The sequence below is a fragment of the Manihot esculenta genome, chromosome 17 (genome assembly GCF_001659605.2).
Source record: "Manihot esculenta cultivar AM560-2 chromosome 17, M.esculenta_v8, whole genome shotgun sequence".
NCBI lineage: Eukaryota > Viridiplantae > Streptophyta > Magnoliopsida > Malpighiales > Euphorbiaceae > Manihot > Manihot esculenta.
Window position 1 is genome coordinate 14,111,900 of NC_035177.2, and position 22,110 is coordinate 14,134,009.

Sequence of the window (22,110 nt, forward strand, 5' to 3'; positions counted from 1 at the left end):
AGTTGCTAAATAATAGAGAATAACCAAAATATTATTCATAACATTATCTCTATTTATAGCCTTCAAACCCTAATTTTAATGTACAAAGATATAATCTTCAAACTTTAATTTTAATATAGAAAGATATAATTATAATATAGGGAAGATTATCTAGTTAAATATAGAATATATTAAAAATTTTTTCCTCAATTGTTTTGGAGAAATCTCCTTCCTAAATAAGTTGTATGAATTTAACTTTTAATTTATACCAAATTAATTTAAAATAAATTCTATAAAATACTAAAATATCAAAATAACAAAATTTGGTTTAAGTGCAATTCGGCTATACATGCATTACACAACCTGAAATTATATTGCGCGTCTACATATGCTGAAAAGTGTATTGCTTATTTTCTTATTGTCTCATGTTTTCTAAATATAGTTCTCATCTCATAAGTTTTAAATTAAACGATGATAATTTAACTTGTCATGATTTAAAACTTCTCGTATTCAATTTTTAAAGAGTGTGAATATTTCAATCCACAATTTATTGTTGAAAAATCGTGTAGTAAATACTCGTATGAATTATCAAAATTCATTTGGTTGGAATAATTTAGTAAGGAAAGTTAAAGTTCCCATAAATATAAAATGTGATCTTGTTTGGTTGTCATGAGCGTACAACTTCCCGAAAAGTTGGTGTGTTTTACTTTTTGTCTAAGAGGGAAGTAAATTCCTTTCCTCAACCCAAGTAACTTCAAGTTATTTTCTCTGCTTTCTATTTTATTATTTTTATTTTTCTTCATAGTTAAGTATTTAGATGAAGATTAATAAAATATTGAAGGTCATGTTTCTCTGTAGATAAAATATAGAAAAATTTTGTAATATAATTTTGTATAGATTATATATGCATTTAAATATAGAAATAAATTAACAAAAAGTTATTATTAATTATTATTACCATCATAAAAAATTATATACTGGTTATCATATAAATCGTGTATTTACTTCTCAAAAGTTGAGTATTTAACAATGAATTTTTTTTATTAAATTAAATATTTTACATATATTTACATATTATTTATGACAATTAATTCTTTTATTAAATTAAATATTATATTTTAAATATTTTACATATATTATATTATTCATGACATTTTTATAATTACTTTCTATTAATACACTTTTTACAGAATTTAGCTTACCAATCAAACACATCTACATCATACTTATGAAGAAATTAACTTTTTTGGAAATAGATCATTTTGTACTCTATGAGAATTTAATTTACCAATAAACACATCTAAATCATACTTATGAGGAAATTAATTTTTTTAAAAATAAACTTCAAAATGAGACCCTAATGCTTGGGCAGCATCGAGGTTTAAAAGCCAAAATGCACCCTTTAAAGAAGATCAGAATTCTATATTAGAAAAAGGTTTTGAATAAGCTTTCTTACCATATGTATACGTATATATTGTCACATTTATTTTTTAAATTTTTAATATTTTTTAGTTAAAAAATAGTTTTTCTCCATCATAGCTCTAACAGCAAATATTATGAAACAGAGATGCAAGAGGCATAAGCCACTAAATCATTTTATTTGAAATAAATCCTATAAACCAGCAATTATTACTCTATAATAGTAAAACAAGGTCAGTGGTGGTGAGATCAACTGCACATTCCAGAGTCTCCACCAGCCTATGAAACACCAACAATGAATTTCTACTCCTAGTTCTTCAGCCATTTTCTAACCCAAAATCTCAAGCAAACAGAAAGAGAAGCAAGAAAAAAGGGAACCAAACTAAACATTTACATATCCCGTCTGATTCTGATAGCTACAAAATCAGAGAATTGGTGTGCTGAAGTTTCCGGGCATCAACAGGCACATCCACCTGACTCAGCCTGAGATTGTGATGAGGCTCCACTGCTGGATTTCAGATTCACATCAACCATGTCTTCTTGCTTAGTCGAAGAAAGTGTTTCCATGCCTGGCAAGGCAGCAGCAATTTTCCGGAACAATGGCTGCACAACATTCAAACATGAATTAAAAATTAAAACAAATAAAGACAAATTATTGAATAAAAATGAAAACGGCATCAAAATATGGGCAATACGGTGCTATGGCCTTCAGTAACTGATCCTAGCCTTCATGTTTAAAGAGATCTCCACCAGCTCATAAGGTCAATTAATGAGTTCCCATAACTTATGTTTCTGTTTTGACTTCACCAGTTTGGTTTTTTGCTGCGCAGTAGACTAATGGCTTACAAAGCTAACCACTAGCTACCCAGTTCCTTAATAGGCTCAGCCATGCAAAAGAGTGGCGAAAACAGATGGGAAAGCTACCCTATTTTCTCAACTTCTCGTACATATATAATTGGGAACATGTCTATACAACAGTAGGATCACAGCTGGTCCCAAGAGGGCATAGATTGAATTCAAGTCAGTGTTCTCAAATTCCAAATTTTTTCTCCTTCCTCCTTTCCTTTTTCTTCTTCATTCTTTCCAGAATTCTCTATCCTTCTTTCCCCGAAATTTCTTCCTCATCTTCCCCCTATTCTTCTTTCTTCTTCCCTTGAAATGAAATTTCTTTCCTTCTCTTTTTCTCAGCAGATCCTGTTTCTTCTTCTTTTCTTGGATTCTTGAATCAAATTCCTTCTTCCTTTGTTGATTCTGTTATTTCTATTAGTTTTCTTCTTCAAGTCTTCACTTCTAGTATTTCAAGAAACCCGTTTCTTGAAATTCCTGAAATTTCAATCTAGGGTGATTTTAACTGAGTAATTCTTTTTCTGCAAGCTCGAAGTTTTTCGTTTCTTCCTCAATTTTTCTTGGAGACAAAATAAATCAGTCCGTGGAACTACAAGATTGACAATGAAAGATCTTACAGAGGCTTCTCAAAGGCCTTTATGACAAGGGAACTTTTGAGATGGTGCGGGATTTTCTTTCCCTTGATGACATGTTTAGTTTCATAGGAGTGAAGATTTGATTCAGCAGAACTTTGGTAATGATGCTGACAGTTCAAATGATGAGAATAATCAGTCTAAAGAATGATAACAATTCTGAAGCTTGTAAAAGCCTCTAGAATTGGAGCTTGTACCATAGTTTCAAATCATGGTCGCAGCCGCATGCAACGGAAACAAGCCTGTAACAGTCATAACATAATGGTGACGGCCTGTCGCGGCGCAAATTTTTTGGAAAAATTTGTAAAGTTTATGAAATTAAAATATATTGAAAGATATAATGATAATTAAGTAACTTAATAGTAAGTGCAAATATATTAAATAAACATAAAATACATAAATTTTAAATATTATATGTAGTAACTTACCTCAATTAATGCTACCAGAATGATTGTTTAGGGTAGGTTTTTGAGTAGAAATTTAAGTATATAATCTGCTATCAAAACATTTAAGAGAAATATAGCAGCTTTTGCTTGAAAAGTTGAAATGGAGGCTGGAAATAAGTATGGAAGAATGCTGGAGTCTGGACTCTAGAGAAGTGGAGAGAGTGTTGGATGGAGGACTGCTTGGCTTGCTGGTTGTGGCGAAGACACAAAGTAGTAAAGAGTAAAAAAAAAAAACAAAAGACTAAAGAGAAGAAGTAGAGAAATCAGTTTTTTTTCCCCTTCAATAATGCATACAAAGGCTGGGCTGGACTACTGGTAAGGAAAGTAGCGGCCGTTATGGCCATTACATCGCGGCCAATAATAGCCATTACCTTTGCGTAACAGTCATAACGCCCATTACAGCAACAAAATTTTCTTTCCGTTATTTACAGGCCTTAATGGCCACGGCAGGCTCAAAAACTTGTAAATAACGACCGTTATGTAACGTAACGGCCTTTATTTAAAGCCATAGCTTGTACACATTTCAGAAGCTGGTCATGTAAATTCAAGCAACCTACTTCAATTGCTGATGATATTGCAATTTTTACGAGCTCAAAAGGTTGACGAAAAAGAACCTATTATTTTACTAAAACAACATCTAGTTGGAAGTGATTTCAGTTTGATAGATAAATTTTGCAGGCAACTCATCTCGAGAGAAAATCATGTGAAAAAGTGTTTTTTTTTTCTTCCCAAAGGAAAGAGATTTAAGTTTTTTGCGATGAACGCAAATGATGCAGAAGGAGAAGATATGGCAGTTTATGAAGGAGATAGAAGTGGAAAAGAGCCTTGGAGTTTTGGGGATAATACAATTGAGCTGGGATAACAAAGACACATAAACTTATAGAGAACGAATTTCAAATGAGGCAAACAAAGAAAATTGAATTTTAGCAATGGAGGATTTCTGCATTGAAATGTAGTGCTAACGCCAAAAATTATAACAAATAATGCATCTGTCCCTTTTTTTTTTCCCTTTCCAACAGATGATGCAGATGAATACAGATTCAGCAAGCAAAATTACTGGTAGTTCCTTTATTCATTCTTGAGGACAATAATGGTTTCAAGAGGCAGGGAATATTATAAATAAGGGAAATGAGCTGGGATGAGTAGACTGAGATGGGAGGAGCTGATTGTAATAGACAGGGATAGGTAGCGCAGTTATTCCGGTTACATGTAGGATTCACATAAATAGGAGTGAACTACTATGGGGCATATTCCAGAATTAATGAACAATGCAGATTCTCTCTTTTCTTCTTTCCCTCCCACCATTCTCTCCTTAACTTCTTCTCTTATCTGTAACTGGGAACATGGCTACATTAACAAGCAATTCATTCAGCTAGCACGGCTCCATCTCTCTCTCTCTCTCTCTCTCTCTCTCTCTCTCTCTCTCTCTCTCTCTCTTTTACCAGTGTACAGACTATTTGGCCATGACTCCACAGGCACCAAGAATCAGGCTAAGTATCAATCTTCAATTTATGATATGGAATCATGTATGTGTTTAAAGAGAAAGAAAGAAAGGAAGAAAATAAAAAATAAAAAATAAAAAATAAAAAATAAAAAATAAAAACAGAGAGCACACCTTAATATTAAAACCAGCTTTCGCACTAGTTTCTATAAACATGACATTAAGATCACGAGCTTTAGCTTCTCCTTCTTCTATAGAGACTTGCCTGTTGAATAATACCCATAAGAGAAAGTTAATACATTCAAGGTAGTACAATTCAATGGTCAAGCTTGATGACAGGAAAAAAAAGGAAGAATCAAATACCTCAAACCCTTGAAAGCTATATAAATATATAAAGAAAACTTCTGGCCTAAATGGCTGCCCAAGAATGTCTTTTTTTATTAAAAAAAAAAAAAAAAAGACTACGTAGCTCTGATGTAAGGAACAATATTATGCTCAATGTGTGTCTGCACCTTAGAAAGGGCACAATATTCAACAACGACTACATTTTTGCAATTGAGCATTCACCTTTTGTCTGCAAGGTCAGTTTTGTTCCCAACAAGAACAATGATCACATCGCTGCCCCTTTCAGTGCGAACCTCTTCAATCCATTTTGATGTGTTCACAAAAGTTTGACGACCTAAAGTACACAATATCAAGTTGAAAACATCCACAAAGTGTGAGAACAAGATTGACAAACAATAAGAAAGGAGAGAGGTAAAGAAGACCATAGGCACCAATCAGTTCCAAAATGCAGTAAAACAATGAAGCAAGTTTACAGCCTTAAATAAACCAATAACAAATTAGGGAACTGGAAAGTTTGATAAAGTGGCTTGACTTGATATTTGTTGACATGCAAGTTTGTTAAGCTGCTTAAATGAGAATGATGACCATATATTAGCATAAAATTGCGTACTTGCAACGTCATACACAATGACAGCAACTGAGGAATCCCTAATGTAGCTAGGTATGAGACTTCTAAATCTCTCTTGTCCAGCTGTATCCCTGAAACCATACACATTAACAAGGATGAAAATTCCATCAGTGGAGGCTTCCACAAGCATGGAAAAGAAAGCATAAATCAAAATTAAATACCAGTAATATTATCAGAGGTATCCTGATACTTTTGCACAGAGAAAGATATGCATACACATAGACATAAATGAATGCAGACACATATACACATGCACAAGAATCCAGCGACCTCAGATCATACAATATGGTTACATGATCATTGATGACCATACATTTCTGAAACTCCATTCTCTTAGCACTTATATATTCCTCACAGTCTAGTGCTATGTAAATTCTTTTTTATGTTCCACCATGAATGACCATTCATTTCTATACACTGTGAAGCTCATGAATTATCTCTATATTTTTGCACTTGATTCTTCCCTAAGGCCTGAAGAACTCTATACAGATATAGGTATTGCTTGTATATCCGTAATTCTAATTAGATTTTGCTGCAGAATAGCTCAAGACAGTGTGCATGTCTGTCTGTGACTCATGCTTTTTATTCAATACGTCTCAAATACACTATTCAATCATCGGCACAATACTTTGACTATTAAAGAACCAACGAAGATGTTTCCTTGAACAGACACATCAGAAGAAAGGGAACTGAATTCTGAATATCAAAATCTAACTTGGAGATATCTACAAGAGCACGTCCTTGATGATAATCAGTTCCAATCCCTCCAAAACAAGAAAATAAATATCAAAATAGTATCTGACATAATATTTTTGTTTTAATAGTTTCATATAATTAATGCTCAATAAACTGAAGAGAGGGGCTGCTAGTTGCCTTCACATCTGCTTTTGCTAATTTTCTCTTTACCACATGTAAGAAACGCAACACACACTTTTGACTCTGAAACTGGCAGTTACTTGGTGTTCCATGGAAAGTTTCTTCTGTTTTTTATACTGGCCTCATCTGTCCTTTCCCCTTTCAATGTTTGCACTTTCTGTTTGATTCTGTTTTTCTTATTCCTACTTCCTACTTCTTTTTTAGTTGCCAACTGAAAAATTCTCTCATTGCATTTCTCTGCTTGCTCTCTTCCCATTCGCTACTCTACAGGTTTTTTCCCCTTATTTTTTAACTCTTTGTGGTTCTTTCTTTCTGAATTTGCATTGTTTTCCTCAGAACAAGTCTTCTTCTGTCAATAATAGGAATTGCTCCCACCATTATCAAGCAAATCAGATAAATGCACAACAGATAATAAGTTAGTTTATTATCCAAGGAAATAAGAAATATATTTTCACTGCACGTATCTTCCACAAATTCATTATCAAATGCTGCTGAAATTGAATTTTCTTAAAGATGTGTTTTCCTCGCTACTGAAAAATCTTCACAAACATCAAACTTCCTTTGCAGCAAATTTTACCGCCCCATTCTTTCTCTCAAGCCAACAATGTAATTTCACATTTCTCAACTCCTATTTCATTTCCATCTTTAGTAGGATTTTCAGAAGGAAGCAAACTTATCCACAGCAAATATTGCCAAACATGGCTTCCCTTCTGATGTAAGCACAACCAACAACACAAAAAATGATGAGCTAACATTGCCTCAAGGACCAATTACAAGGTTGAGATCCAAGAGGTTGAAGGAAGCACTTCAAGGATTCATGAAAGAATATGTTGAAGCTTTGCAAGTTCATTTTGAAGTTGAAGAACAATCTGGCCATTCCAAGTCAATTAGGCCGAATGTGTCCCTATTGACAATTCAAATTTTGTATTTATAGTGGGTAGTTATTTAGCAGTTGGTAGTTAACCAATAGTAGGTAGTTAACCAGTAGTGGATAGTTATCCAGTAGTGGATAGTTAACCAGTAGTGGATAGTTATCCAGTAGTGAATAGTGGCATAGATCATAGATCCATGCAGAGTAGTGGATAGTGGCATAGATCATGGGTCCATACATAGTAGTGGGAAGTGGCAAAAATCATGGGTATTTATTTAGGTTATATAAAACATATCTTTTTCCATACTATATACAGATTATCAATTATTCAATACAATTGCTTTATGCGATTCTTCTTTGAGCGCTTAAGAGAGATCTTGGTTCTTGACATTGCATCACGAATAAGGTTTGATACTAACTTGTATGTTTCTTATTCTTGCTGCTCTTAAAATCAATCAGTTATAAATGTTCTTAATTGCATGGTAATTAAGGGTGCTTTAGATTGGGTAATTATTTTCTGAACTAAGTTCTTTTTACTAGGGTATGTGTCGTTTCAGTCTCTAATAGGCTGGGGTTCCGCATCAATTGGTATCAGAGCTAGACTCAGTAATAATTTCTTAACTATCCTTTGTGTCTTTTCTTCAATTTTTCATGATCTTTCCATTTGGGATACCTATTAGAGTCGAATACATTATTTAGTTGCTGTTCAAATCGAATTTTACCCTAAATTCTTGTTTAGGCGGAATTACTATCTTCAGCGGTTTGGTTTGTGCTTTCTACCCTAATTCGTATGCTCCTATTCTAACACTCTTAGAATAGTATTTCCAATGTTTTACTTTAGTCCATATAAAAAAAAAATACCAAAAAGAATAAAAAAAAAAGGAAAAAGAATTTATGCACTTTGGGTCAATTGTTCAAACTTCATTTTGATATTGATACCTACTAGTATAAATCATATTTCATATACCTTGAACATATTTCTGGATTTGGGATTCGAAATACATGTTTGGGGTAGGTTTAGGGCAAATTTGGATAGTATTTTCACAAAAACAGTTGTACTTAATACTTGCTGTTTTAAGTGTCAATTTTGTTTGCTTGCTTTGAATTGTTTTTGTTGAGTCAATATTAAGATCAGTTAACCTAGGATTGCATGCTTAGGGATAACTTCATGTTAAGCAAATCCGTCTTGTTAATTTTTGATTCTTAGTTTGTCAATTTGGTGTCTTTCTGTGTGTTGGTTCATTACACTTGGTTTGACAAATTGCACATTATTGAACACCTAATTACACTTAGCACACAAAATTTCACTTTTGTGTGCTAAATCAATCCGTTTGTTCATTTTGGTCAGTTTGCATCTAGTGTTGTTTCCTATCTTTTCTTGTTAGGTCTTTCCTTGCTTTTCTTATTATTTGAATCATACAAGCTTGGCTTATTAAGTCTTTATTCTGAAGTGCACTTTTGAGATACCAAGTGAGTGCTTGAAAGTTAAACACGTGAGTTGAGAGAATTGTGAATTTTTCTATAATGTCTGGGCATAATACTGGTGATACTTTTGACCCTACGTTTGATCTTAAAGATATGTGCTTTCATGGATAGCTTTCAGAAACTAAATATGAGAATGGACAACCTTGAGGACAACCTTAGATCTTCAAAGGGCAAGTCCAATCAGGGGGATGACGATACACACGATTCATCCTATGAAGAGGAAAATGTGGCACAATCAGCCCCTTTCCGAGCCAGAAGGTTCAATGATCGTGTACCCTATGTAGATAACAATATGAACTCCATAAAGATGAAGATTCCAAGCTTCAATGGTAAGGCTGATGTTGAGGCCTATTTAGAGTGGGAGCGTAAAGTGGAGATGGTTTTTAACTGTCAAAGCTATTCCGACGATAAGAAGGTAAAACTTGCTACCCTTGAGTTTTCAGACTATGCACTAATATGGTGGGATGAGCTTGTGAAATCTAGAAGAAGGAATGGAGAGTTACCCATTGCTAGTTGGGAAGAGATGAAGCGAATCATGAGGAAGAAATATGTGCCTACTTATTATCATAGAGATCTCCATCATCAGTTGCAAAGATTAACCCAAGGATCAAAATCTATCATAAGGAGATGGAGTTGCTCCTGATCAAAGCAAACATAGTGGAGGAGGAAGACCAGACTATGGCTCGTTTCTTTGGTGGTCCAAACAAGGAGATTACTGGTGTGGTTGATTTGCAACCATATGTTGATTTGGTAGACTTGGTGAACATTGCCATTAAGGTGGAAAGACAAAGAGGCCGAAATAGATGGGGGAGTAACAGGGCTGCTCAAAACTCCAACATCAAATGGGGTTCCAAATGGAACACCAAAACTGATCCTAAAAGGTTTGATAAGTCTTCAACTTAAAAAGGCATGTTACCATCCAAAGAAACATCCAACTCTCATGATAAAAATGAATCAGCCCCTAAATCTAATAGGACTAGAGATATTCAGTGCTTTAAATGTAAAGGGCGTGGGCTTTATGCCAATGAGTGTGTTAATAAACGTGCCATGATAGTGAGGGGAGATGAGATAGTCTCTGAAATTGATTCTGATTCTGATGAAATACCACCTTTAGAAGATTGTTCTGATGTAGAGATAGAAGAGTATCCTGTTCAGGGAGAGTCCTTGGTGATATTGTGTACTTTAAATGTTTCTATTAAAGAAGAGGGGCTTGAACAGCGTGAAAACATCTTTTACACTCGCTGTTTGATAGGTAGTAAAGTCTGTTGCATGATAATAGATTCGGGTAGTCAAGTTAATTGTGCTAGTACTATTTTAGTTGATAAATTAGGACTAGAAACTATTAAACACCCTAATCCTTACAGACTTCAGTAGTTGAATGATAGTGGCGAGGCAAAGGTAACCAAGCAATGTAAAGTGTCATTTTCTATTCGCAAGTATGTAGATGAGGTTACTTATGATATTGTATCCATACAGGCTAGACATATTTTGTTGGGTAGACCATGGCAATTTGATAGGCGTGTCATTCATGATGGGTATAGTAATAGGTTTTCTTTTACGTTCCTTTGCGTAAAACATATACTTGTACCATTATCTCCTACAGATGTATATGCAGATCAAGTGAAATTACAACAATCTGCTAAATTGGGTAAAGAAGGTGAGACAAGTAAAAATAATGAGGGAAAAGAGGCCAGTAGTAAAAAGAAGGTTTCAAATGACCCAAAGGAGAGTGACTACATAGGAAAGGATAAAAATGAGAGACGTGCAGGAGAGAAAATGTTAGTGAGTGTGGAGGTAAAAGGAGAGCTGAGTGAGAAGAGTGAAGAATTCAGCAAGTCTTCCTTTTATTGTAAAGAGAGAGAGTTGAAGAAAGCATACTTAGGGAAGAGAACTTTGATTATGTTGCGTTTTAGTTTCAATTTTATGATTGAGACTAACCCTACTAATGAATTGCCTAGTTTTTTTTCTAAGTTATTGCAGGATTTTGCGAATGTATTTCCTGAGGAGGTGCCATCTGGGTTGCCATCCATTTTGGGAATAGATTATCAGATCGATTTTGTTCCTGGAGCTCATATTCCAAACCGTCCAGCTTACCAGAGTAATCCTGAGGAGACGAAGGAATTGCAAAAGCAAGTTGATGAGTTGCTAACTAAGGGACATATCAAGGAGAGCCTCAGTCCATGCGCAGTACCTGTTTTGTTGGTTCCAAAGAAAGATGGAACAATGCGCATGTGTGTTGATTGTCGTGCGATCGACAAAATCACTGTAAAGTATCGACATCCTATTCTTAGATTAGATGATATGCTTGAAGAATTATGTGGTGCTATTGTCTTTACCAAAATTGATTTGAAAAGCGGTTATCATCAAATTAGGATGAAGTTAGGTGATGAGTGGAAAACTGCCTTTAAGACTAAATATGGTTTATATGAATAGTTAGTGATGTCTTTTGGCTTAACTAATGCACCTAGCACATTTATGAGATTGATGAACCATGTTTTGCGTGATTACCTAGGTAAATTTGTGGTTGTGTATTTTGATGATATATTGATTTATAGCCGAAACCTGGATGATCATATTAGGCATGTCGAACTTGTTCTACAGAAGTTGCGTGAACATGAATTGTATGCTAATCTTAAGAAATGCACATTTTGTACTGATAATGTCATATTCCTAGGATTTATTATAAGTTTACGAGGAGTTGAGGTAGATACTGAAAAGATTCAGGCTATCCAAGAATGGCCTACACCTAATAATGCTAATGAGGTGAGATCCTTTCATGAATTAGCAAGCTTCTATAGGAGGTTTGTTAGATTTCAACACTATTGCTGCACCTCTAAATGAGATTATTAAAAAGGCTGTTGGATTTAAATTAGGTAAAGAACAGGAACTTGCATTTAACACATTAAAAGAAAAACTTACTGCTGCTCCTGTTTTAAGGTTACCTGATTTTTCTAAAACCTTTGAAATTGAATGTGATACTTCTGGGATTGGTATTGGTGCTGTTCTTATGCAGGAAGGCCAACCCATAGCATATTTCAGTGAGAAACTAGGTGGCGCACATTTGAAATATTCTACCTATGACAAAGAGTTCTATGCACTGATTAGGGCTCTTGAAGTTTGGGAACACTACTTGCTGCCTAATGAGTTCGTGATTCATACCGACCATCAGTCTCTCAAACACTTGAAGGGACAAGGTAAGTTGAACAAGCGGCATGGTGAGTGGGTTGAGTATCTCGAAATCTTTCCTTATGTGATTAAATACAAGCAAGGTAAAGAGAATGTGGTAGCTGATGCATTATCTAGACGTTATGCATTGACTTTCATGCTTAGTTCTAATTTGTTAGGGTTTGAGCATTTGAAAGACATGTATGAGAATGATACTGATTTTTCTGATGTATTTAAGGCATGTGAACATGGGGCGTTTAACAAGTTTTATTTGCATGATGGGTTTCTTTTTAGGGGGAAACAAATATGCATACCCAATCATGGTTTCAAATAACGGCCGTTACGTAACGTAACGGCCGTTATTTACAGGTAACAAAGGCTGCCGTGGCCGTTACGGCCGTTAAATAACGGCAAGAAAAAAATGTTGCCGTAACGGCCGTTACTTTCCTTTATATCAGAATCTTGCATTATTGTCCAGCCAGCAGCTCCTGCAGCACCAGGAATCTTGCAGAGTTTGTCTAGCAGCTCCAGCCTGTGCTTCACGTGAAAAATCTCTACCTTTTCTACTTCCTTTTATTCTTTAGTCTTTACTTTAGTCTCTCTTCCGTCCAGCACTTTGAGTCTCTCCAGCAAGCAGCACTTCTTCTCCATTTCCTCCAGCCTCCAGTCCAGCAGGCAGCACTTCTTCTCCTCCATTTCCTCCAGCCTCCAGCAGGCGGCAGCAGCACTTCTCCTCCATTTCAGTTCTTCTTCTTCCATAGTTTTTTTCTTCCATAATCCATACTTATTTCCAGCCTCCATTGAGGTAAGTTACTGTTTAAAATTTATGAATTTTATGTTTATTTGATATATTTTTACTTATTATTAAGTTATATAATTTAATTTTAATTATACCTTTTAATTTCATGAACTTTACAAGTTATAACTTACAAGTTACAGCATACAAGTTACTTTATTATAATATATTTTTTGTTTACACATTAATTTGAATTTAATTTAAGTTGCACATTAATTTGATAATGTATTTTTTATTTTACAGTATATTATTTGATAATTTGAAAATGCCGAGAGGGGGATCTGATAAACCAAGTCAAGATATTGGATGGAATTTTGCCACTCCCACGGGAAAAAAAGGAGAAATGACCTGTAATTTTTGTGGTAAAAAAATAACTGGGGGGATAACTCGCTTGAAGCAGCATTTGGCAAATATACCAGGGCAAGTTGCTGGTTGTCAAAAAGTTTCTGCGCAAGTAAAAAAAGACATGGGAAATATGTTGAGGGGTTTTGAAGCTGCAAAAAGGGATAAAGCAAAGAGGGCAAGGGAGTTGGAAGATGAAATCATGAAGATGACAGAAGTTGAGGGTTCAGATTCAGACGAAGAAGATATTGAACTAGAAATTGCGAGACGCGAAAGCATGCGGCAGTTTGATGAAGATGCTTATAGAAGGAGAGCTTCTCATTATGAAAGTGGTGAGAGTAGCCATCAAGCTCCTCCTCACTCGGGAATTAGTCGTTCAGCGACCGTTCGTGAAAGAGGTAGAGAAGCATCAAGATTTGTCGAGCAAACATCAACACCTGCTTCTAGATTAGCAGCAACTGAAATTCAAATAGAAAAGAACAGAAGTCTGAAACAAACAAAGATTAAAACCAAATGGCTTAAGTCGCAAAAAGAAAAGTTGCTTAAAGCCTTTGATAATTTTGTTATCCACAACAGATTACCTTTTAGTGCGGTTGAGTCACCATGGACAAAGCCATTACTCAAAACAGCCGCTGAAGTGGGACCTAATGTATCACCACCTTCAGCATATGAAATCTCTGAAATATATTTGAAAAATGAATACAAAGAAATGAAGAAATATATTGCTTCATTTGAGGGCATGTGGAATGAAAGAGGAGTTACCATTATGTGTGATGGATGGAGCGGACCAACCAGGATGAGTATAATTAATTTTCTAGTCTACTCTCCTCGTGGAACAGTGTTCCATAAATTCATAGATGCAAGTAATGTTAAACGAAAAAATGGAGAATATTACTTCAAAATCATGAAGGAGGTGGTTGAAGAAATTGGCCCAAGCAAAATTGTTCAAGTGGTGACCGATAATGAAGCTGCTATTAAATCTGGTGGCAAAAAGTTGATGGAGAAGTTTCCAAATTTGTATTGGACAGCATGCAGTGCACATTGCATTGATTTAATTTTAGAAGAGTTTGGAAAGAGGAAGAATATAAAGACCGTCATTGAGCAAGGAAAAGTTATCACCCAATTTATTTACAATCATAATTGGGTGGTAAATTACATGAAGAAATTTACTAATGGTCAAGATATAATTCACCCCGGGATTACTAGATTTGCAACTAATTTTATTGCATTGGAGAGTCTTCTTCGATGTAGAACGGGGTTAAGAAACATGTTTGAATCCGAGCAATGGGTAGGAAGTAAATATGGCCAGGCTATCAGTGGACCAGCTTATGAAGCTAAGAAAATTGTTCTTAGCTTGGATAGAGAGGGAAGAAATTTTTGGGAGAAAGCCGAGCAAATTATGAAAATCCAAGAGCCATTACTTAAAGTGTTGAGATTAGTGGATGGTGATGAAAAACCAACAATGGGATTTATTTATGAAGCAATGGAACGAGCAAAATTGGTCATTAAGCAAAATTCCAGAAGTTACATAGACTACTGGAAAATTATTGATACTCGTTGGAATTTTCAATTACATCATGATTTGCATGCGGCTGGTAAGAAGCACATAAACTTAATACTTAATACTTAATAATTTAATAATTTCTATATCTTATAAATTTTAATAATATTTTTATGATTTGCAGGATATTTTTTGAATCCTCAATATCAGTATGGTCCACATGATATTGGAAATGATAGTGAAATTATGGCAGGCCTTAAAAATGTTATTCAAAAGCTAGAGAGTGATTTGGTAAATCAAGCCCATGCATTGAACTAAGTATATAATATATAGCTAACTTGAATAATTTTAATAAACAATTTTAGTAGTATAATAAAGCAAATAATTTTTTTTATTGGTGTAGACACAACTTTATAAGCATAAAATGGAGAGTTTTGGGCCCGCCTTAGCACAAAAAGCCATTAAATTCACTGATCCAGGTAAAAATATAAGATTTACACATTATGTTATATTTTTAGTGTTCTAAAATATAAAATCAAATATTTGAGAAAATAACCTATATTATTAAAATTATTATATGTTTTAATGCAGCTGAATGGTGGATACATTATGGTGAAAGTGCTCCTGAACTACAAAGAATTGCAGTAAGAGTGTTGAGTCAAACCACTTCTGCATCTAATTGTGAAAGAAATTGGAGCACTTTTTCACTTATACATACAAAGACGAACAGATTACGGTATCAAAAATTGCATGCACTCGTCTTTGTTCACTACAATATGCGGCTGAAGTTGAGGAATTTGAGCAGAAAGAGTCAGCATGAGCTAGAAAAGAGTTATAATCCAATTAATTTGGATTACATTTTTGAGGAAGATGATCCACTAAATCCTTGGTTGGAGGAAAGGGAAAATCCTGTACTTGATGGTGAAGAAAATCCTTGGCTAGAGGAGGATGAGCCCGCTCCATCACAATCACAACAAGTTAATGCTCACTCATGGACATAATATTGGAGACAGTGATAATGCTGAACCTGAAGATTCTTTTATACTATCTAGTTTCAGTGATGATGATGATGGTGGTAGTAGTAAGGGTGGAAGAGGTGAAGGTCGTGGAGCTACTAGTTCATTACAATCACATGATGATCCCTCTTCATATCAAAGGCATAGTCCATCTCCATCTCCAGCTCCAGCTCCAACTTTGCAACATACATATCACAGATCCCGTGGTTCTGGTGGCAGCAGTGATAAGGGAAAAGGTGTTGCACATGGAGAGTGTTCTATAGATGCAGATAATTATGGATATGGGACTTATGGTGCAAGTGAATCTTCAATGGAAGCAACATCTACTAGTGATTATGGATATAGAGGAAATTTTCAATGGGAATACTCAAATCCATATCCATATCAGCCTTCTCCATTGTATTCTGATTTATCTTTGTCAGAGCAATCATTCTCCCACACTCAAATCCAGTCCAATCATAGTGATCAATTTGGTATGGGTTCATTCTTCAGCTTTGATCCATCACAATACTATCAATATCATCAAGATCAAAGCTCTCAATCACAAGATGAAGGTGGTGGATCTACTCAAGAACCTGCTAGACGCTCATTCTGGTGGTAATTGAGGTAAGTTACTACATATAATGTTTAAAATTTATGTATTTTATGTTTATTCAATATATTTGTACTTGTTTATAAGTTGTATAATTTAATTTTTGTTATATCTTTCAATATATTTTAATTTCATGGACTTTACAAATTTTCTAAAAAAATTTGCGCCGCGATAGGCCGTTACCGTTACGTTATGACCGTTAAAGGCCTGTTTCCATTACCTGCGACCGCGACCGCAATTTGAAACCATGTACCCAATTGTTTAGTGCATGAGTTGCTTGTTAGAGAATCGCATTCAAGAGGGTTAATGGGACATTTTGGTATGCAAAAGACTTTAGACATGTTGAATGAACACTTTTTATTGGCCTAACATGCGAAAATATGTAGAGAAAATTTGTGCTCAATGCTTTGCATGTGAACAGGCTAAATCTAAGTCCTTGCCACATGGGTTGTATACTCCTTTGCCTATACCTACTGAACCTTGAACTGATATCTCTATAGATTTTGTAATAGATTTACCTAGGACAAAACAAGGTAGAGATTCAGTGTTTATTGTTGTAGATCGCTTTAGTAAGATGGCACATTTTATTCCATGCCATAAAACTGATGATGCAACAAACATAGCTAATTTGTTTTTCAGGGAAGTAGTCTGTTTGCATGGTATCCCTAGGACTATTGTTTCTGATAGAGATTCTAAGTTCTTTAGTCATGTCTGGCGTGTTTTGTGGGGGAAATTGGGTACTAAGCTTTTATTTTCTACTACTTGTCATCCACAGACAGATGACCAAACTGAAGTTGTTAATAGGACTTTAGGAACTATGCTTCATGCTATTGTGGGAAGGAACTTAAAAACTTGGGAAGAATGCTTGCCATATGTTGAATTTGCTTATAATTGCGCTGTCCATTCTTCTACTGGTTATTCACCTTTTGAGATTGTGTATGGTTTTAATCCATTAACTGTATTAGATTTAATGCCTTTACCTTTGAACGAGTTGTCTAATTTAGATGGAAAAGCGAAGGCTGAAATGGTTAAATCAATACACATGAAAGCGCATGAGCATATTGAGAAGCGTAACAAAATGTACGAGAAACAGGCCAATAAGGGTCGCAAGAAAGTTGTATTTAGACCAGGTGATTGGGTTTGGATCCATATGCGAAAGGAGAGGTTTCCTAATCAAAGGAAATTAAAACTGGATGCATGAGGGGATGGACCATATCAAGTGCTGAAACGGATCAATGACAACGCATACATAATTGATCTGCCATGTGAGTTTGGTGTAAGTGCTACCTTTAATGTTTTTTATTTGTCTCTTTTTGATTTTAGTACTGATTCGAGGACGAATCCTTCTCAAAAGGGAGGGGATGATGTAAGCACAACCAACAACACCAAAAATGATGAGCTAGCATTGCCTCAAGGACCAATTACAAGATTGAGATCCAAGAGGTTGAAGGAAGCACTTCAAGGATTCATAAAAAAATATATTGAAACTTTGCAAGTTCATTTTGACGTTGAAGAACAATCTGGCCATTCCAAGTCAATTAGGCCAAATATGTCCTTATTGACAATTCAAATTTTGTATTTATAGTGGGTAGTTATTTAGCAGTTGGTAGTTAACCAGTAGTGGGTAGTTATCCAGTAGTGGGTAGTGGATAGTTAACCAGTAGTGGATAGTGGCATAGATCATGGATCCATGCAGAATAGTGGGTAGTGGCATAGATCATGGGTCCATGCATAGTAGTGGGAAGTGGCAAAGATCATGGGTCTTTATTTAGGTTATATAAAGTATATTTTTTCCATATTATACACAGATTATCAATTATTCAATACAATTGTTTTATGCGATTCTTCTTTGAGAGCTTAACAGAGATTTTGATTCTTGACATTACATCACGAATAAGGTTTGATACTAACTTGTATATTTCTTATTCTTACTACTCTTAAAATCAATCAGTTATAAGTGTTCTTAATTGCATGTTAATTAAGGGTGCTTTAGATTGGGGAATTGTTTTCTGAACTAAGTTCTTTTTACTAGGGTATGTGTCGTTTCAGTCTCTAATAGGCTGGGGTTTCGCATCACCTTCCATATTCTTTCTTTTAAGGCTGTAGCCGCATTCACAAAACCTTATATTTCATTACCTCTATCTTTGTCTCTGTGTTGAGAGAAGAACTCCATAACATTTAAAACAGCTCCCCACTGCCCCTAAGGATGGAAGAACATACATTGATAAACAGAAATTCTATTGCATCCAGGTGCAATACTTAACTACTGTGCAAATAAATCAACTATTGATCCTTTGCATGGTGAAAGCACAAACTTAATGTAGGATACTCACAAATTTATTATAAATAGTTATATTTCTACAAATAACAGGAAGCAAAATATATATATATATATATATATATATATATATATAAATATATATGGCCACCTATATGAACAAGGTTAATATATTTAAAGCGATGGATCTAACCACAACTGCAAACGAACAGTTCGATCTTCAAGGTACATGGTTTTTGATAGAAAATCAATGCCAATTGTAGCCTGACATCAGTTGAAAACGGAAATAAGTTAGATAACAACAGAAAAAAAAAATACCTTGGCAATCAACAAAAGATTAATATATTTTGAAAAATAAAAATGACATCTAGCCATGTCAAAAAAATCCATATATGAATTAAAGGAAAGGAGCATGAAAAACGAGAGAGGGCATATGTCAACAAGTAATGACTTTTTTCTTTATTTCTATCTTCTGTTCGGCAGAAATGCGAATGTTGAGATAAATGTCCAGTAACATGACAATGGAAAAAGATTAGGAATGAATATATCCACCAGAGAGTGCACGTAGCACACATTGGAAAGAAAACAAGAGAACTAGTTTGAGATAGCTTGGTCCATCAAAGCCCCTGTGTGATAAACTAGAGAAAATGATAAAATATTTGAAAAAATCATCCAACCATTAGACCAAACCGGATAAAGCTGGAATTATGCTGTACTAGCACCAGAGGCAACCCTGTAGTCTTGTCCCAGGCCCTTGATTCCAAGGATCAGAGCCACGACCAAACTGGCCCCCTAACCAGGTATAGGGGTAACAATTAATGTAAAGTGGCATTGCTATACAAAAGACAGTGGCCAATCATATAATCAAATCATATGCTAGAGGATAAGAAAACAGAATCATGAACTCGGTGCAAATTCATTAGATCACTTTGTGATTTGGCATTTTCCTGAAAGATCATACTGAGTTATCATCTCCCATTTCTAGTGAATTACATGATTGGAGATGGAAACAATTTTTTACTGACACTTGCCCTGTTCGTATATCTTTTTCTGCAATTCATAATTTATTCACCTGCTTCTTTCATTAAGGTTGTTACTATGGTATACCTCTATAACTACATATGAAACACTTGCATCTACTTTAATATTACACTTTTACACCTCATTTAAACCCAATTTTATTGCCAGTACTTCTCATACTATGAGCTAATTGTTCCTCATTAAAAAAAAAGTTATTCAGTTATACTTTTTTTCCTGCTTCTTCACCATCACGTTGTGGAACAAAGCAGTAAAAAGTTTCAATCTTATAAGTGAACAGAATTAAAATTTTATGTTTTTCTTGAAAGGAAGAGATGCTAGGAAAACACTTTGTATTAAGCACTACATAGTAACGCTGGCTGGAACCTTAGGCAATAAAAACCAAAGAAAGGCACATGTAAGGGGAAAAAGAAGGGGGGAATCGTTGATCATTAGATCAATGTCAAAGACTTCACTCTGTTTTGCCAGCTTCTGGATCAAATCAAACAACTGAATATATTAATGGACAAATTTTTTCTCATTTTAAGTGGCTCTGAAACAATTACTTTACATTAAACACGACAAGGGAAATGCAATAATATTGAAAATTTCTCAATTTGAATTCTCCCTTCAGGTTTCACTTCAAAACCCAAAACGCTATAATCAAAGAAAACCAAGACATGCAAAAAATTAAATAAATAAAAACTAGATAAATCAATCCAGAGACAAAAACATGAAGAATCTTGAAAGCAAGATCAAGAACTATACTGATATATCTGAGACAAAAGATAAGCAGAATCAGATCACAAATAATGAAAAACAGTGATCTGGGTTCTATCCCATTTTGTATGTTATTAAAATTTTTACCTGGTAGGTGTTATCGAATTTATCATACATGAAGCGAGTGATGATGCTTGTTTTGCCCACTGATTGGTCCCCCAAGAATACGAGCTTATATTTCGCCAGAGCTGAAACAGGTGCCATTTCTCAGATCTCTCCAATTAACCAATGAATCTCAATCTCCGCAGGAGTTTTACGCTTGTCTGATTCAGATTGGTTTTGATCTTGTTGGTTTCAACAGTTCAACTTCAAAGAGGAGAGACTAGAGAGCTACTGATTTTCCCTGAATCCTCGACAGCTAAACAAATCTGGCGTTTAATATTATTATACTATACATCTGAATATATATATTCTTAGATATGTGCTTTTATATGAGTGCAACTAAGGCGGATTCATAATTTTATACCAATTAAGCCTTGTTAATAAGGTTAAAGCATTTATATAGTATAATATTATTTTTTTAATAATAAAATATTATTTTTTATATAATAAAATATTATTTTTTATATAATAAAATATTATTTTTTATCATATCTATATATTTTTTAAAATTTGTATGATAATTAAAATATTAATTTTTTATATTTTAAATTATAAAAAATAATATTTTATTATTAAAAAATATTATTCTATTAAATTAAAACTTATTTAGTGTATAATAAAAATATAAGAGTTAAATTAAAATTTATTTGGTCTTTAATAAAAATATAAAAATTAATTGATTTAAATTTTAAATTAAATTTATTTGATTCTTGAGTAAAAATATAGAGATTTAATTGAATTTATATTTATATTTTTTTTGTTAAAGATATTTAAATATTTATAAAATTAAATTAATAGTTAATATTTTTCTATGGTTAACACCTTATTGTTTAACTTTTTATCTAATTAAAACATTCATACTTTTAAAATATTATGAAATTCTTAAATATTTAATAAAAATGTTTTTCTGGGAAATATACTCGCAAATATTTTAAAAAGTTCTAAAAAACTTCAGAAAATATTTTTAAAAATTGTTTTAGAAATTTCTGAATAATAAAAATTAATCTTCCTTGAAATACGTATGTTTAGTGGTGAAATTTTTAAATATATAATTTTTTTAAAAAATCATCAAAAATAGATTTTCTTCAAAATAAATTTCTGAAAATACTTCTCGTTGTACTTTTAACGTTGAACTTTTAAAAGAAATACCATTTTGAAACATGCCTTTAAAAATGAAAAAAAAATCATATTTATTAATTTTCCTAAATTTCATTGTTTTTTTTAAAACAAATATATTGGTTGTTTTAATAAAATTTTATCAAACAAAAAGAGATATTATCCCAAACAGAGAGAGCATCATACCTAATAGATTCTTTAGGCAAAATATTAGCAGTTAGAGTGGCATAACGACGAACCCATCTAACAGAAATATCAATTGTAGAGTTTAACAAAAATTTACAATCATTCAAAATCAAACCAAGTTCAGAAATGTCTAAATGTGGAGACTGAAGATGTTGAACCAATTGCAAACAGTCCAAAAGAATGTAGCCATTAAAACGTAAAAATTACGTCGCAAAGAGCAAACAGTGACGGAGAGCTAAAGTTTCAACAAT

The 22,110-nt window shown here is 33.8% G+C and overlaps 2 protein-coding genes across 2 annotated transcripts; one reads left to right on the plus strand and one right to left on the minus strand.

Annotated features, from left to right (window-relative positions):
• Nucleotides 1-1,547: 1,547 nt before the first annotated feature.
• On the minus strand, nt 1,548-20,901 carry LOC110605213 (ras-related protein RABH1b). The gene is made up of 6 exons (XM_021743608.2): nt 20,543-20,901; nt 18,852-18,922; nt 5,719-5,807; nt 5,331-5,442; nt 4,938-5,028; nt 1,548-2,001 (listed from the first exon to the last, which is right to left on the minus strand). Exons 1-6 carry the CDS (start codon nt 20,657-20,659, stop codon nt 1,855-1,857), a joined length of 627 nt encoding a protein of 208 aa, XP_021599300.1. The 5' UTR covers nt 20,660-20,901; the 3' UTR covers nt 1,548-1,854.
• Nucleotides 15,094-15,774, plus strand: LOC110605212. The gene is made up of 2 exons (XM_021743607.2): nt 15,094-15,251; nt 15,364-15,774. Exons 1-2 carry the CDS (start codon nt 15,197-15,199, stop codon nt 15,771-15,773), a joined length of 465 nt encoding a protein of 154 aa, XP_021599299.2. The 5' UTR covers nt 15,094-15,196; the 3' UTR covers nt 15,774.
• Nucleotides 20,902-22,110: the final 1,209 nt, after the last annotated feature.

Bases quoted from the DNA above. Each gene is read 5' to 3' on its own strand.
- LOC110605212 (XM_021743607.2), top strand. From the start codon at position 15,197: ATGGAGAGTTTTGGGCCCGCCTTAGCACAAAAAGCCATTAAATTCACT. The intron at 15,252-15,363 runs GTAAAAATATAA...GTTTTAATGCAG, and splicing joins CATTAAATTCACTGATCCAG to CTGAATGGTGGATACATTAT.
- LOC110605213 (XM_021743608.2), bottom strand. From the start codon at position 20,659: ATGGCACCTGTTTCAGCTCTGGCGAAATATAAGCTCGTATTCTTGGGG. The intron at 5,443-5,718 runs GTACGCAATTTT...TGTGTACTTTAG, and splicing joins CATTGTGTATGACGTTGCAA to GTCGTCAAACTTTTGTGAAC. The intron at 2,002-4,937 runs GTGTGCTCTCTG...AATGTTGTGCAG, and splicing joins AAGCTGGTTTTAATATTAAG to CCATTGTTCCGGAAAATTGC.